This window comes from Diorhabda sublineata, chromosome 8 (assembly GCF_026230105.1).
Source record: "Diorhabda sublineata isolate icDioSubl1.1 chromosome 8, icDioSubl1.1, whole genome shotgun sequence".
Taxonomy (NCBI): domain Eukaryota; kingdom Metazoa; phylum Arthropoda; class Insecta; order Coleoptera; family Chrysomelidae; genus Diorhabda; species Diorhabda sublineata.
Genome location: NC_079481.1, coordinates 9,441,905 through 9,461,123, shown reverse-complemented (window position 1 = coordinate 9,461,123; position 19,219 = coordinate 9,441,905). Strand labels below are relative to the sequence as shown.

Here is a 19,219-nt window from a genome sequence, read left to right as displayed (position 1 = left end):
CGTGACTTAGTCAAATCAATTGCCCTTTCAGAAGACATAGACGACGACATCAACATCAAAGTTCTATCAAGAACTGTCAAATATTCGACCATAAGAATATCTACAAGAAAAATTGGTTATCGACGTGACTTAGTCAAATCAACTGCCTTTTCAGAAGACATAGATGACGACATCAACATCAAAGTTCTATCAAGAACTGTCAAATATTCGATCATAAGAATATCCACAAAAAAATTGGTTATCGACGTGACTTAGTCAAATCAATTGCCCTTTCAGAAGACATAGACGACGACATCAACATCAAAGTTCTATCAAGAACTGTCAAATATTCGATCATAAGAATATCCACAAAAAAATTGGTTATCGACGTGACTTAGTCAAATCAATTGCCCTTTCAGAAGACATAGACGACGACATCAACATCAAAGTTCTATCAAGAACTGTCAAATATTCGACCATAAGAATATCTACAAGAAAAATTGGTTATCGACGTGACTTAGTCAAATCAACTGCCTTTTCAGAAGACATAGATGACGACATCAACATCAAAGTTCTATCAAGAACTGTCAAATATTCGATCATAAGAATATCCACAAAAAAATTGGTTATCGACGTGACTTAGTCAAATCAATTGCCCTTTCAGAAGACATAGACGACGACATCAACATCAAAGTTCTATCAAGAACTGTCAAATATTCGATCATAAGAATATCCACAAAAAAATTGGTTATCGACGTGACTTAGTCAAATCAATTGCCCTTTCAGAAGACATAGACGACGACATCAACATCAAAGTTCTATCAAGAACTGTCAAATATTCGATCATAAGAATATCCACAAAAAAATTGGTTATCGACGTGACTTAGTCAAATCAATTGCCCTTTCAGAAGACATAGACGACGACATCAACATCAAAGTTCTATCAAGAACTGTCAAATATTCGATCATAAGAATATCCACAAAAAAATTGGTTATCGACGTGACTTAGTCAAATCAATTGCCCTTTCAGAAGACAGACGACGACATCAACATCAAAGTTCTATCAAGAACTGTCAAATATTCGATCATAAGAATATCCACAAAAAAATTGGTTATCGACGTGACTTAGTCAAATCAATTGCCCTTTCAGAAGACATAGACGACGACATCAACATCAAAGTTCTATCAAGAACTGTCAAATATTCGACCATAAGAATATCTACAAGAAAAATTGGTTATCGACGTGACTTAGTCAAATCAATTGCCCTTTCAGAAGACATAGACGACGACATCAACATCAAAGTTTTATCAAGAACTGTCAAATATTCGATCATAAGAATATCCACAAAAAAATTGGTTATCGACGTGACTTAGTCAAATCAATTGCCCTTTCAGAAGACATAGACGACGACATCAACATCAAAGTTCTATCAAGAACTGTCAAATATTCGATCATAAGAATATCCACAAAAAATTTGGTTATCGACGTGACTCAGTCAAATCAATTGCCCTTTCAGAAGACATAGACGACGACATCAACATCAAAGTTCTGTCAAGAACTGTCTAATATTCGACCAAAAGAATATTCACAAGAAATTTGGTTATTGACATGACTTAGTCAAATCAATTGCCTTTTCAAAAGACATAGACGACGACATCAACATCAAAGTTCTGTCAAGAACTGTCTAATAATCGACCAAAAGAATATTCACAAGAAATTTGGTTATTGACATGACTTAGTCAAATCAATTGCCTTTTCAAAAGGCATAGACGACGACATCAACATCAAAGTTCTATCAAGAACTGTCAAATATTCGATCATAAGAATATCCACAAAAAAAATTGGTTATCGACGTGACTTAGTCAAATCAATTGCCTTTTCAAAAGACACAGACGACGACATCAACATCAAAGTTCTATCAAGAACTGTCAAATATTCGATCATAAGAATATCCACAAAAAAAATTGGTTATTGACGTGACTTAGTCAAATCAATTGCCTTTTCAAAAGACATAGACGACGACATCAACATCAAAGTTCTATCAAGAACTGTCAAATATTCGATCATAAGAATTTCCACAAAAAAAATTGGTTATCGACGTGACTTAGTCAAATCAATTGCCTTTTCAGAAGACATAGATGACGACATCATCATCAAAGTTCTGTCAAGAACTGTCAAATATTCGATCATAAGAATATCCACAAAAAAATTGGTTATCGACGTGACTTATTCAAATCAATTGCCTTTTCAGAAGACATAGACGACGACATCAACATCAAAGTTCTATCAAGAACTGTCAAATATTCGATCATAAGAATATCCACAAAAAAATTGGTTATCGACGTGACTTAGTCAAATCAATTGCCCTTTCAGAAGACATAGACGACGACATCAACATCAAAGTTCTATCAAGAACTGTCAAATATTCGATCATAAGAATATCCACAAAAAAATTGGTTATCGACGTGACTTAGTCAAATCAATTGCCCTTTCAGAAGACATAGACGACGACATCAACATCAAAGTTCTATCAAGAACTGTCAAATATTCGACCATAAGAATATCTACAAGAAAAATTGGTTATCGACGTGACTTAGTCAAATCAACTGCCTTTTCAGAAGACATAGATGACGACATCAACATCAAAGTTCTATCAAGAACTGTCAAATATTCGATCATAAGAATATCCACAAAAAAATTGGTTATCGACGTGACTTAGTCAAATCAATTGCCCTTTCAGAAGACATAGACGACGACATCAACATCAAAGTTCTATCAAGAACTGTCAAATATTCGATCATAAGAATTTCCACAAAAAAAATTGGTTATCGACGTGACTTAGTCAAATCAATTGCCTTTTCAGAAGACATAGATGACGACATCATCATCAAAGTTCTGTCAAGAACTGTCAAATATTCGATCATAAGAATATCCACAAAAAAATTGGTTATCGACGTGACTTATTCAAATCAATTGCCTTTTCAGAAGACATAGACGACGACATCAACATCAAAGTTCTATCAAGAACTGTCAAATATTCGATCATAAGAATATCCACAAAAAAATTGGTTATCGACGTGACTTAGTCAAATCAATTGCCCTTTCAGAAGACATAGACGACGACATCAACATCAAAGTTCTATCAAGAACTGTCAAATATTCGATCATAAGAATATCCACAAAAAAATTGGTTATCGACGTGACTTAGTCAAATCAATTGCCCTTTCAGAAGACATAGACGACGACATCAACATCAAAGTTCTATCAAGAACTGTCAAATATTCGACCATAAGAATATCTACAAGAAAAATTGGTTATCGACGTGACTTAGTCAAATCAACTGCCTTTTCAGAAGACATAGATGACGACATCAACATCAAAGTTCTATCAAGAACTGTCAAATATTCGATCATAAGAATATCCACAAAAAAATTGGTTATCGACGTGACTTAGTCAAATCAATTGCCCTTTCAGAAGACATAGACGACGACATCAACATCAAAGTTCTATCAAGAACTGTCAAATATTCGATCATAAGAATATCCACAAAAAAATTGGTTATCGACGTGACTTAGTCAAATCAATTGCCCTTTCAGAAGACATAGACGACGACATCAACATCAAAGTTCTATCAAGAACTGTCAAATATTCGATCATAAGAATATCCACAAAAAAATTGGTTATCGACGTGACTTAGTCAAATCAATTGCCCTTTCAGAAGACATAGACGACGACATCAACATCAAAGTTCTATCAAGAACTGTCAAATATTCGATCATAAGAATATCCACAAAAAAATTGGTTATCGACGTGACTTAGTCAAATCAATTGCCCTTTCAGAAGACAGACGACGACATCAACATCAAAGTTCTATCAAGAACTGTCAAATATTCGATCATAAGAATATCCACAAAAAAATTGGTTATCGACGTGACTTAGTCAAATCAATTGCCCTTTCAGAAGACATAGACGACGACATCAACATCAAAGTTCTATCAAGAACTGTCAAATATTCGACCATAAGAATATCTACAAGAAAAATTGGTTATCGACGTGACTTAGTCAAATCAATTGCCCTTTCAGAAGACATAGACGACGACATCAACATCAAAGTTTTATCAAGAACTGTCAAATATTCGATCATAAGAATATCCACAAAAAAATTGGTTATCGACGTGACTTAGTCAAATCAATTGCCCTTTCAGAAGACATAGACGACGACATCAACATCAAAGTTCTATCAAGAACTGTCAAATATTCGACCATAAGAATATCTACAAGAAAAATTGGTTATCGACGTGACTTAGTCAAATCAATTGCCCTTTCAGAAGACATAGACGACGACATCAACATCAAAGTTTTATCAAGAACTGTCAAATATTCGATCATAAGAATATCCACAAAAAAATTGGTTATCGACGTGACTTAGTCAAATCAATTGCCCTTTCAGAAGACATAGACGACGACATCAACATCAAAGTTCTATCAAGAACTGTCAAATATTCGATCATAAGAATATCCACAAAAAATTTGGTTATCGACGTGACTCAGTCAAATCAATTGCCCTTTCAGAAGACATAGACGACGACATCAACATCAAAGTTCTGTCAAGAACTGTCTAATATTCGACCAAAAGAATATTCACAAGAAATTTGGTTATTGACATGACTTAGTCAAATCAATTGCCTTTTCAAAAGGCATAGACGACGACATCAACATCAAAGTTCTATCAAGAACTGTCAAATATTCGATCATAAGAATATCCACAAAAAATTTGGTTATTGACATGACTTAGTCAAATCAATTGCCTTTTCAAAAGACATAGACGACGACATCAACATCAAAGTTCTATCAAGAACTGTCAAATATTCGATCATAAGAATATCCACAAAAAAAATTGGTTATCGACGTGACTTAGTCAAATCAATTGCCTTTTCAAAAGACACAGACGACGACATCAACATCAAAGTTCTATCAAGAACTGTCAAATATTCGATCATAAGAATATCCACAAAAAAAATTGGTTATCGACGTGACTTAGTCAAATCAATTGCCTTTTCAGAAGACATAGATGACGACATCATCATCAAAGTTCTGTCAAGAACTGTCAAATATTCGATCATAAGAATATCCACAAAAAAATTGGTTATCGACGTGACTTAGTCAAATCAATTGCCCTTTCAGAAGACATAGACGACGACATCAACATCAAAGTTCTATCAAGAACTGTCAAATATTCGATCATAAGAATATCCACAAAAAAATTGGTTATCGACGTGACTTAGTCAAATCAATTGCCCTTTCAGAAGACATAGACGACGACATCAACATCAAAGTTCTATCAAGAACTGTCAAATATTCGATCATAAGAATATCCACAAAAAAATTGGTTATCGACGTGACTTAGTCAAATCAATTGCCCTTTCAGAAGACATAGACGACGACATCAACATCAAAGTTCTATCAAGAACTGTCAAATATTCGATCATAAGAATATCCACAAAAAAATTGGTTATCGACGTGACTTAGTCAAATCAATTGCCCTTTCAGAAGACAGACGACGACATCAACATCAAAGTTCTATCAAGAACTGTCAAATATTCGATCATAAGAATATCCACAAAAAAATTGGTTATCGACGTGACTTAGTCAAATCAATTGCCCTTTCAGAAGACATAGACGACGACATCAACATCAAAGTTCTATCAAGAACTGTCAAATATTCGACCATAAGAATATCTACAAGAAAAATTGGTTATCGACGTGACTTAGTCAAATCAATTGCCCTTTCAGAAGACATAGACGACGACATCAACATCAAAGTTTTATCAAGAACTGTCAAATATTCGATCATAAGAATATCCACAAAAAAATTGGTTATCGACGTGACTTAGTCAAATCAATTGCCCTTTCAGAAGACATAGACGACGACATCAACATCAAAGTTCTATCAAGAACTGTCAAATATTCGACCATAAGAATATCTACAAGAAAAATTGGTTATCGACGTGACTTAGTCAAATCAATTGCCCTTTCAGAAGACATAGACGACGACATCAACATCAAAGTTTTATCAAGAACTGTCAAATATTCGATCATAAGAATATCCACAAAAAAATTGGTTATCGACGTGACTTAGTCAAATCAATTGCCCTTTCAGAAGACATAGACGACGACATCAACATCAAAGTTCTATCAAGAACTGTCAAATATTCGATCATAAGAATATCCACAAAAAATTTGGTTATCGACGTGACTCAGTCAAATCAATTGCCCTTTCAGAAGACATAGACGACGACATCAACATCAAAGTTCTGTCAAGAACTGTCTAATATTCGACCAAAAGAATATTCACAAGAAATTTGGTTATTGACATGACTTAGTCAAATCAATTGCCTTTTCAAAAGGCATAGACGACGACATCAACATCAAAGTTCTATCAAGAACTGTCAAATATTCGATCATAAGAATATCCACAAAAAATTTGGTTATTGACATGACTTAGTCAAATCAATTGCCTTTTCAAAAGACATAGACGACGACATCAACATCAAAGTTCTATCAAGAACTGTCAAATATTCGATCATAAGAATATCCACAAAAAAAATTGGTTATCGACGTGACTTAGTCAAATCAATTGCCTTTTCAAAAGACACAGACGACGACATCAACATCAAAGTTCTATCAAGAACTGTCAAATATTCGATCATAAGAATATCCACAAAAAAAATTGGTTATCGACGTGACTTAGTCAAATCAATTGCCTTTTCAGAAGACATAGATGACGACATCATCATCAAAGTTCTGTCAAGAACTGTCAAATATTCGATCATAAGAATATCCACAAAAAAATTGGTTATTGACATGACTTAGTCAAATCAATTGCCTTTTCAAAAGACATAGACGACGACATCAACATCAAAGTTCTATCAAGAACTGTCAAATATTCGATCATAAGAATATCCACAAAAAAAATTGGTTATCGACGTGACTTAGTCAAATCAATTGCCTTTTCAGAAGACATAGATGACGACATCATCATCAAAGTTCTGTCAAGAACTGTCAAATATTCGATCATAAGAATATCCACAAAAAAATTGGTTATCGACGTGACTTATTCAAATCAATTGCCTTTTCAGAAGACATAGACGACGACATCAACATCAAAGTTCTATCAAGAACTGTCAAATATTCGATCATAAGAATATCCACAAAAAAAATTGGTTATTGACGTGACTTAGTCAAATCAATTGCCTTTTCAAAAGACATAGACGACGACATCAACATCAAAGTTCTATCAAGAACTGTCAAATATTCGATCATAAGAATTTCCACAAAAAAAATTGGTTATCGACGTGACTTAGTCAAATCAATTGCCTTTTCAGAAGACATAGATGACGACATCATCATCAAAGTTCTGTCAAGAACTGTCAAATATTCGATCATAAGAATATCCACAAAAAAATTGGTTATCGACGTGACTTATTCAAATCAATTGCCTTTTCAGAAGACATAGACGACGACATCAACATCAAAGTTCTATCAAGAACTGTCAAATATTCGATCATAAGAATATCCACAAAAAAAATTGGTTATCGACGTGACTTAGTCAAATCAATTGCCTTTTCAGAAGACATAGACGACGACATCAACATCAAAGTTCTATCAAGAACTGTCAAATATTCGATCATAAGAATATCCACAAAAAATTTGGTTATTGACATGACTTAGTCAAATCAATTGCCAAAAGACATAGACGACGACATCAACATCAAAGTTCTGTCAAGAACTGTCTAATATTCGACCAAAAGAATATTCATAAGAAATTTGGTTATTGACATGACTTAGTCAAATCAATTGCCTTTTCAAAAACATAGACGACGACATCAACATCAAAGTTCTATCAAGAACTGTCAAATATTCGATCATAAGAATATCCACAAAAAAAATTGGTTATCGACGTGACTTAGTCAAATCAATTGCCTTTTCAGAAGACATAGACGACGACATCAACATCAAAGTTCTATCAAGAACTGTCAAATATTCGATCATAAGAATATCCACAAAAAATTTGGTTATTGACATGACTTAGTCAAATCAATTGCCAAAAGACATAGACGACGACATCAACATCAAAGTTCTGTCAAGAACTGTCTAATATTCGACCAAAAGAATATTCACAAGAAATTTGGTTATTGACATGACTTAGTCAAATCAATTGCCTTTTCAAAAGACATAGACGACGACATCAACATCAAAGTTCTGTCAAGAACTGTCTAATATTCGACCAAAAGAATATTCACAAGAAATTTGGTTATTGACATGACTTAGTCAAATCAACTGCCTTTTCAGAAGACATAGATGACGACATCAACATCAAAGTTCTATCAAGAACTGTCAAATATTCGATCATAAGAATATCCACAAAAAAAATTGGTTATCGACGTGACTTAGTCAAATCAATTGCCTTTTCAGAAGACATAGACGACGACATCAACATCAAAGTTCTATCAAGACTGTCAAATATTCGATCATAAGAATATCCACAAAAAAAATTGGTTATCGACGTGACTTAGTCAAATCAATTGCCTTTTCAGAAGACATAGACGACGACATCAACATCAAAGTTCTATCAAGACTGTCAAATATTCGATCATAAGAATATCCACAAAAAATTTGGTTATTGACATGACTTAGTCAAATCAATTGCCAAAAGACATAGACGACGACATCAACATCAAAGTTCTGTCAAGAACTGTCTAATATTCGACCAAAAGAATATTCATAAGAAATTTGGTTATTGACATGACTTAGTCAAATCAATTGCCTTTTCAAAAACATAGACGACGACATCAACATCAAAGTTCTGTCAAGAACTGTCAAATATTCGATCATAAGAATATCCACAAAAAATTTGGTTATTGACATGACTTAGTCAAATTAATTGCCTTTTCAAAAGACATAGACGACGACATCAACATCAAAGTTCTGTCAAGAACTGTCTAATATTCGACCAAAAGAATATTCACAAGAAATTTGGTTATTGACATGACTTAGTCAAATCAATTGCCTTTTCAAAAGACATAGACGACGACATCAACATCAAAGTTCTATCAAGAACTGTCAAATATTCGATCATAAGAATATCCACAAAAAAATTGGTTATCGACGTGACTTAGTCAAATCAATTGCCTTTTCAGAAGACATAGATGACGACATCAACATCAAAGTTCTATCAAGAACTGTCAAATATTCGACCAAAACAATATTCACAAGAAATATTGGAAATATAACTTAGTCATGTTTCAGGAAACATGTGGGAGTGACATGGTACAAAATATGCTACCAAAAATTAAACAAGCCAGTAAACATTGGATAATTGAAGGATTGAGCCTCAGTAAATCACTTACAACATAAAATTAATAATAATAAATAAAAATTTAAGGTACAAAGTCCAAAGGTAAAGAAAAAATATTAGTGGCCTGATGAATAATATAAGTAAGCTTTGAAAAAATAAAGAAATAAAACCGGACAAAAAGAGTTAGGACAATGAGACCCAATTTTTGTAAATAAATATCAATTTCTATAGGCCTATCTAAGTTCGAAACGTTTAATTAATTTACCACTCACGCACCTGTTGACAAATGATTAAAAAAATTAACCACAGTCGAGCATCAATCTGAAGTTTTTAAAAATCACCAACGAGGACATAAGAAAGATAGAAAACATAATAAGACCATACCACCCCTGGTACATCCCTAATCGTGGTATAGTCTTAATATTTTTTTCTACCTCCTACTTTTCAACCGATTTGGTACAAGAACGTTTCGAACTTCAGGTACATCAACATCTAGCATATAATAAGGCCATAGTATTTATAAGAAGATGCAGGAAACAAATTGAAAGCGAAAGTGAACCTTCTTCATACTCCACTCGATCAATGTAATGCGTTTAACCTTACAATTTGCTATTTTAATTAGTTACGATTATAGGTAGTTTAGATTTGAATAAGGGTTATGTCTTTATTATCTAAGGGATTTATTTTAACAGAATTGGATGGTTCTATATAGTTAATAAATTTCCACATATTTTTACGATAATCAAATAAAGCATTTCCTCTGGAAAAAATCCATTCTGGGAATTATATGAAAAAATTAATCAGCTTTTCAATTATATTTTGTGAGTATTTCCAGCGAAAGTTAATCCGAATCTGATTAAAGTTGAACGTAGAAATGAATCCGTTCTATAAAAATGAATTTCTCTTAAGTAAATGGAAGAAAAAAAAAAACGATTAGTTTGGAAAAAATTAGGGTTGTATGCATTATTAGAAATTACATTCTAATGCTGTACGGTTCGTACAAAAGTAGATAATTTTACTAGTTTGTGTGATCTTAGTAACTGCTGGTAAGAGCTGAAAATTCCGCCAAAGAACTTGTAGGTAAAGGTAAAAAAAAGACGTTTGATTATCTGAAAGCATTCACCCTATTATTTATATTCTTCTTCTTCTCAATTTGGTTAATTATTTAAATTTTTGTGGGGTGACTTTTTTAGCGATCATTTGAAGAAGTCAGTCAAAAATTTGAAAATAAAAATTCACATATTGAATGTCAATAAATTTGTGAATTTTTTCGATGCCAAATGAAACCTAAGCTTGGAAAACAATATTTCAAAACCTTTTTTGCTAATAAAAAATCCAAAAACCATAAATTCCTATTTTTTCCAGAATATTACGAAGAATATTACATTTTTTTAAAATGGGCGCCACTACCGGAGTTATATGGAGAAAATTCTAGGACATTTATATAAAACGCAATTGTATTAAATATCATAAACACTTCATCAGCAATTATTTTATTATAAATACAAATATTTGTAAACAACTTGTCAATGAATATATGTATCGCTTTTGAATATATAGTTCATTCAATGAATATTAGTTAGTTCGCTTGTGAGATTAATTGTATCCATTCAATTATTGTAAAATAAATTTTTTTAAATAATTTTCGAAAACCGAAAATTACAATTGGCGCAGTCATTCGGATTAGTGCGGTCGCGATTTTTCACGCAAAGTGCGATAAAAAATTCCGACTAAGTACTTCAGTACAGCAGCACTAGATCTACGTATTCAACGAGGAACTTCAGGACTTCAGATAGCTAATAATGAAGCTGACGACAGTATTGATATTACTACTACTTTACAAGACAACTAAGACATAACAATTACAAAAGTAAATAACTATTGAATATTCATTCAATTATTCTAAAATAAATTTTTCGAAAACCGAAAATTTAAATTCCGGACTTATTACTCAAAGAAATAAAAAAAGAATTACTATACTGAAATATTATGACGCAATCTGTTATCAAACTTGGCGCAATATACTTGACAACATAAAAAAATCGATAAACACGTAAAATAAATTAAAAAAAAAATGACGAATAGTTCATGGGAAAAACAAATTTTATGAAGCACATAAACTTTGTCTTATCTCATCGTAAATAAAGTTATCAAACCGACTATAATTTATTTAATCAAACGTTAATCAAGTTAATAGGAAAATGTGGCATCCACTATTTTATTGTCTCCGCGCTTTGTTTTAATGCCGTAATTATTTTAAAATAAAACGATGTACATTTCGAAACGTACATTTATTTAAAATACGATGTACACCCCGAAATTATCATTACAACAACAAATTTTCAAAAATCAATAAACACCATGCAATCGAAAAGGTTAATTAAATTTAAAAATGATCACGATGAAGAGTTGAAAGGACGATTTAACCAATTCAAAACACTAATTATTGAATATCACTCACACACTAGACTTTTCACAAACACTTAACATCTAATTTATTTAAAACTCGTTTCATATACACTATCACCACTTTCCGGAATATTAGATATCCTGGAAATCTCTAATTTGCCGTAAATAAACGAAAAGGTTTTTCTTAGAAATTGTCTCTATATAAACAATCTCAACATGATGTAAACAGCTCACAAAAAAATATAAAGAATTAGTCGCATTTAACAACTTTAACTTCCATTAACACGTTAAAACAGAACCGACTTCGCGGACTATATCATCGGACGAGTTCATTATGTTGGTTAACTATTTCAGTTATAATTTTATGATATCGAGAATAATAAATTGATAATTCCAAAATAAAAATTTATCTGTTGTAAATCCAAACAAATTCATCGTCCATTTGACGTATAATTAAATATTTACTTTGGTAGTTCAATGGAATTTACGTGTCGCATTAGGTACATGTAATGTTGATTCAAATTTATTTGATAGATTTATAGGAGACGCGAAACGCCATAACATTCACCATGATATAAATGATTAATGATTTACCGAATGAGTATAAATTCGATATCCGCGACGTACGACACGTTAATTAAAAAATATTATCGTTGTCATCATCATTACGAATGATTCGAAACAATTTGTCGTATGGATCAAGTTTCTTATTCATACTAATCGAAATTAATCAGTATATAAACAAGAGCGACTCAAATGTTACCAGCTGTAATTTTTTAAGGTTCATGATTGAATTTTCCTCAGATTTTATTTTTAAATTTAATTTTTCCTTTGGGATATTAGCATGTTACTAAAGATAGAAATACAGCAAATTTGTTGATAATATCTTATTGCAGAAATTCGATATCATTATATTGATATACGTATACAGTGTGTCCATAAAATATAAATAATGAAATATTACAAATTTCCGAGTCAAATTAATTTCTAATTTCAATTTATTACAACTTTTTGTTTAGTTCCCGTATATTAACATGACAAAAACTTATTGATATGTTACTATTCAATACCATATTATACTCAAGACATAATATTTTCACTACATCATGTGATATTTCATATATAACTTATATTTTGTAATTTCCGTTGTAGCACCATTTTTAATCACTGCGCGTTGCTCTATATAATTCATTTTGATACTTAAATATGTTTCTCTCCCTCTAATACGGGTTTTTACTATAAAAAATTAAGTTTGCTTCGGATATTTTTTAAAAAGTCAGTTTTTCTGTACAGTAAAATGTTTTTTTTAGTGGCAAATATAAATAAAAGTTATATATCAACTTTCGATATCAATTGTCAACTATAATTTCCAATTTTTATTATAATATCAATCAGGATGTTTTTTTATATTTATCCATAAAAAAATCAATTAATGTAAGGTCTGGGAATCTAGCAGGCCAATATTCACCCAAAAAGTCTTATCCACGCGGATTATTTGATCCATACATCGATATTTATATCTACTAACTGCATAAGTTTGATCAGTAGCAATTTAAACTTCTTCTTAGCCAAATGCGGCCGTTTTTGTTTGATTTGTTCGTTCAAACGTTGCAATAAGTTCGCATAATAATCGCCGTTGATATTTTTTCCTTTTTCAATGATAGATAACGAGAATTAACGCGCGCGCATCCCAAAAAACCGACGCCATGACCTTCCCTGCGGATAGAAAGGTCTTTGCCTTGTTTGGACCTGGTCCTCCCTCTTCAGTCCATTGTTTTGATTGTTCTCTTTCTTCGGGTGTGAAGTGATAGACCCACGTTTTATCCATGGTAATGAAACATTGCCAAACACTCGATGGAAACATCTTCACGAAGCTGGGATCGTTCTAGTATAAGAAATCTTCTCGATCAAACGCCAAACATATATACAATGTGTTAAAAATTCAAAACGTTTTCATTGAAAAAATATATTTTTTATAGTAACGGCGGCGCAAGGTCTTATGGCAAGACCTGCAGATTACGAGGATCCTCCATCAGATAACATGTGGAGCATGGACGCCACCACCGGCGCGGATTGCGATTGTCCGGGTCCGCCACCGGAATTTTTACTACCTCCACCGCCTCGACCGCCTATCATACAACCAGCAGATCCTACTTACTGCTCCGAAGATCCGTTACCGATAGAAACCTGCGACGCTTTACCGGTAAGTTAAAAACTTAACTTTTTTTTACTCTCTGTATACATAAAAACAAAGTTTTATAAATAAATTGAGTGCAACGCTCCGACTGAGAAAACAAAATAAAATGGAAGCTGATATATGTACATAGAAACAAATCCTTTCGTAGAAAAAATAAGTAATTTAATTCTATTTTTGCTTTGTTAATAAACGGTCTCCCGAAACACTGGAGAGCTTTCAAGAAAACGGGAAAAAAGCCGAAAGGAAAAAAAACGTGTTTATTTAGATTTTCACTTGTTTGTTTTAAGAATCTTTGAACTACAGCCAGTCGGGTTGTTTATAAGCACCAAGATTTCAATTTAATAGCGCTAGAAAATCTTTTTTCGGTAATTCACTAAGCAGGAGGTATTTTTTTTTTATATTTTCGAAGTAAATCTATCCGGAAATTATTAATATTAAAGCTAAAATACTGCAAAATATTTGCTTTAATTTCTTTAGTAGTAATTGCTTACTATATCGTGGCGTTCTCAATTTTTAACATTATAGAGAAAGTGTCGAAATCGCATTGAGCTAAATGACATCATTTAGAGACACGTAAGTTTAAAAAAACTAAAAACTACGTGTTTAAAGCACATCGAACTAAAAAGTTGTACGACAAATAAAAAAAACGCCTCACGCTTCAAATTTTTAGTTTCATATGCATTGAAAGCGTATTTTTCAGTTTTTTTAAACTACCACTACGATATACCTACATCTCGTCGAAACTTGTATCGAGCCTTAACGGTGTAGTTGGTAAGGTTATCGAAGTGCTTAATTTTTATTATATAAGCCGTGAAACTGGTATAGGAATGTAAAACATTTATAAAAACGAGAAATTATGATGGAATATAAAATCAGTATAACAAATAAAACTGAATCAATAAAGACAACTTTAGAGAAACAATAGAAAGCAAATAATAGAAGAGAAGGATACCAAAGAAAAAGTAGTTCAAAAAGCAATGGAATAATTATATAGGGTGGCTCATGAATAATGTCGATATCCAGAGTTCAGCAAGCTCTTTGAAACCTTGGTAGAACTATTCTTTGGGCTTAGATGCAGAAAATCGTATCCAGAATTTTCATACATAAGATTTCAGCCATGGATCTGAATGGATAGTGTTATAACGGTGAGGTTAACCAAACTTGGATATTTCTATCTTTATTTGTAAAGGGTTCTTCACCTAATCATCAGTTTTCCATGTCCAGAATCACCAGAATCAACAACGGCTAACACCAAATGAACCGAGAACAAAATAAGTATGAGTCTGAAGTGAAAAAGATGATTCCATAAGGAGTTAGTTCCACTTGGGTGGATCGTGATTCAATGCTTCCGTAGCCACATTATTAGCCAGATCTATTGTTCTATGAATTTTTTAGAACGTGCAAAAAAACTGTAACGATTTCCCGTTATAAATAATTTGTGTTCCACCCTTGATTCGGGTTGATTAATTGGAAGTCGGCTTCGCTATTTGTTGGAGAATAATAAACGAAAATATCAATGGATTTGTGTAGTTGATAATAAAGGGCTCGTAACCCTGTGTTTTCTCTGATGTTTCCTTAATGGAAAGCAACATCAAAAAGAGATATTGTTTGTGTAGTAATGTTTGAATGAAAAAAAATGGTGTTTACACTATTTCAAAGTCGATTTACTTTGAAACTATTCGGTGGAAAAGTTATGAGACCTTTCAACGTATTCAATGGATTTTCTCGGAAATTTTCCCTGTAGTTAAATGTAAAAAAAATTTTTCACGACAGAAATACCTACGTTTGAAAGTGAAGTTTGCAGGATATGCAATTTGGGTATATAAATTACTAAAAGGCGTTACTAACAAACCTGGGCTCAAATAAAAATAATTTAAATACTGTTTACATAATCGACCGTGGAATATGAACCACGTTAAATGGACCTTGTCGTAATTTATGACCGTGCTACAGAAAGAGATGAAAATAAAAGTTTTTCATGTCAAAAAACGACCAATATTTTTTCCCAATTACATTAATTACCTTCCTAGTACTGTCTATAGCTATTTTAAAATTTATTTCGATAAAGTTATCATACAATCCCCCCCAAAAAAATATAGCACCACCTATAAACATTGCAACATTGCTTATAAAAGCATCCTTAGTGGAATTTATGATAGTGCAAGCAACTAATCAGATGGTGTCAGATCAGTGCTGTATGGGGGATGTGGCATCTCTTCCCAGCCAAGTTCCAATAGTTTTCAACGAGTTGCTGAAGATGTGTGAGGTGGAACACTAAACCTTTCCGATTTGACAATTCTGGCTGTTTTTCTTTCATTGTTTGATCCAGTTCCATTGATTATTAATAGATAACATCAGAATTGATAGTTTGGATCCTTGGAAGCAGCTCAAAAAAAAACACAACATCTTCGTAGTCCCACCAAACAGACAGTATGAGCTTTTTTTTTGTTGTTTTCCAGCTTTCGATGTGATTCATCGTGTTTGCTCCTTGATCTTTTCGAACTATGTTACTGTACACGACCAATCTTTCATCACCAGTGATGATTCTTTTCAAGAAAGGATCCGTTTCATATCGTTTAAGCTGCAAATATTGATCGTTTGGATTCTTGAAAGCAGCTCAAAAAAAACACAACATCTTCGTAGTCCCACCAAACAGACAGTATGAGCTTTTTTTGTTGTTTTCCAGCTTTCGATGTGATTCATCGTGTTTGCTCCTTGATCTTTTCGAACTATGTTACTGTACACGACCAATCTTTCATCACCAGTGATGATTCTTTTTAAGAAAGGATCCGTTTCATTTCGTTTAAGCTGCAAATATTGATCGTTTGGATTCTTGAAAGCAGCTCAAAAAAAACACAACATCTTCGTAGTCCCACCAAACAGACAGTATGAGCTTTTTTTTGTTGTTTTCCAGCTTTCGATGTGATTCATCGTGTTTGCTCCTTGACCTTTTCGAACTATGTTACTGTACACGACCAATCTTTCATCACCAGTGATGATTCTTTTTAAGAAAGGATCCGTTTCATTTCGTTTAAGGTGCAAATATTGATCGTTTGGATTCTTGAAAGCAGCTCAAAAAAACACAACATCTTCGTAGTCCCACCAAACAGACAGTATGAGCTTTTTTTGTTGTTTTCCAGCTTTCGATGTGATTCATCGTGTTTGCTCCTTGATCTTTACGAACTATGTTACTGTACACGACCAATCTTTCATCACCAGTGATGATTCTTTTCAAGAAAGGATCCGTTTCATATCGTTTAAGCTGCAAATATTGATCGTTTGGATTCTTGAAAGCAGCTCAAAAAAAACACAACATCTTCGTAGTCCCACCAAACAGACAGTATGAGCTTTTTTTTGTTGTTTTCCAGCTTTCGATGGAATTCATCGTGTTTGCTCCTTGATCTTTTCGAACTATGTTACTGTACATGACCAATCTTTCATCACCAGTGATGATTCTTTTCAAGAAAGGATCCGTTTCATATCGTTTAAGCTGCAAATATTGATCGTTTGGATTCTTGAAAGCAGCTCAAAAAAAACACAACATCTTCGTAGTCCCACCAAACAGACAGTATGAGCTTTTTTTGTTGTTTTCCAGCTTTCGATGTGATTCATCGTGTTTGCTCCTTGATCTTTTCGAACTATGTTACTGTACACGACCAATCTTTCATCACCAGTGATGATTCTTTTTAAGAAAGGATCCGTTTCATTTCGTTTAAGGTGCAAATATTGATCGTTTGGATTCTTGAAAGCAGCTCAAAAAAAACACAACATCTTCGTAGTCCCACCAAACAGACAGTATGACCTTTTTTTTGTTGTTTTCCAGCTTTCGATGTGATTCATCGTGTTTGCTCCTTGATCTTTTCGAACTATGTTACTGTACACGACCAATCTTTCATCACCAGTGATGATTCTTTTTAAGAAAGGATCCGTTTCATTTCGTTTAAGGTGCAAATATTGATCGTTTGGATTCTTGAAAGCAGCTCAAAAAAAACACAACATCTTCGTAGTCCCACCAAACAGACAGTATGAGCTTTTTTTGTTGTTTTCCAGCTTTCGATGTGATTCATCGTGTTTGCTCCTTGATCTTTTCGAACTATGTTACTGTACATGACCAATCTTTCATCACCAGTGATGATTCTTTTCAAGAAAGGATCCGTTTCATTTCGTTTAAAGTGTATATCGCAAAATGTTGATTCTTTGTGTTAAATGAATTTCTTTCAAATTACAAGCTTCTTAACTAGCCCAAGAAATGTAGCCTCTTCGCAACCTCTCGAACAGTTATATGAAGATCATAACAATTCTGGAACGTTCTCTCAGTTAATTTATGGAAATAAAACAGTAAAATATGCCGAAAATGTTTGTTTCCGGACTCCATTTAAAATTAACCCACAACTAATAACCTCAATAAAAATCACGCACTACCTGCTTTTAAAGTTACGTCAATATGACAAGTATCACGTGACAAACGATACAGCTCTAACATAAGTTATTCAAAAAATAAAGCAACGCTCTCAATCAGTAAAAAGCGAAAGTACTTAGTTGTCAATCTTATATAAAAATAGGTCCAAATATCGCTTTAGACTTGCCTACCCGCAGCCTGGATTTGAATCTTGTTTTTTTACCAGATCTGCCCCCTGGTGATTTTTCCTGTTTCATAACCTTAAAATTTCACTTGTTGAAAGAGTAGAAAAAACCTTACTAGGGGAGTTAAGCCGATTCGTACGTTCCCGAATTACTATGTGGAATTTGGACAATATTACTGATGAAATGATTCGAAACGATGATTGTAAATCTTGATTTCGACAGTTAATCGTTTGATTTTGTAACTTCTGTAAGAAGTAGATTTCGTTAAAATTATAATTCACCCATCTAGGAAATAGTGGGAGATTTTTTTCCACACAAATATTTATTGTTTTATAATTATTTTACAATAAAATCGATAAGGGTAGATATCTAATTTTAAATTTGAAAAATAAACACGTGACTTATTTACGACGAAAGATCGAAAGTTTCGTACGTAATATCGTTAATAAAAATTTCATTACTCTCTATCCGGATATAAACTGCGACCAGAAAGTAATAAATTCGCAAATAAATTTTTGGAATATACGGTTTTTGGCAGGAACGTTCGACCGGGCATTAAGGAAAAAGCCACTATATCAAATTACTAGATGTGATATATATATAGATATACACCGGCAGGGACTCGCATATTTTCCAACACAAAATATGTTAGAATTCGATAATACACAAAATGTAGAATATCTCAACTTTT

At 32.9% G+C, this 19,219-nt stretch overlaps 1 protein-coding gene and 1 long non-coding RNA gene across 3 annotated transcripts in view; one reads left to right on the top strand and one right to left on the bottom strand.

Annotated features, from left to right (window-relative positions):
- LOC130447286 (uncharacterized) overlaps positions 1 to 19,219 on the top strand; it is a 52,998-nt gene that overhangs the window by 6,345 nt on the left and 27,434 nt on the right. For both annotated transcript variants that reach the window (XM_056784016.1, XM_056784015.1), the window contains exon 2: positions 13,727 to 13,950. In XM_056784016.1, the coding sequence (XP_056639994.1) occupies positions 13,747 to 13,950 (204 nt within the window). In that variant the 5' untranslated portion in view covers positions 13,727 to 13,746. The remainder of the gene's footprint in view (positions 1 to 13,726; positions 13,951 to 19,219) is intronic.
- The window catches only part of LOC130447289 (uncharacterized), a 188,436-nt gene that overhangs the window by 148,671 nt on the left and 20,546 nt on the right, over positions 1 to 19,219 (bottom strand). The gene's annotated exons all lie outside the window — the stretch shown is intronic.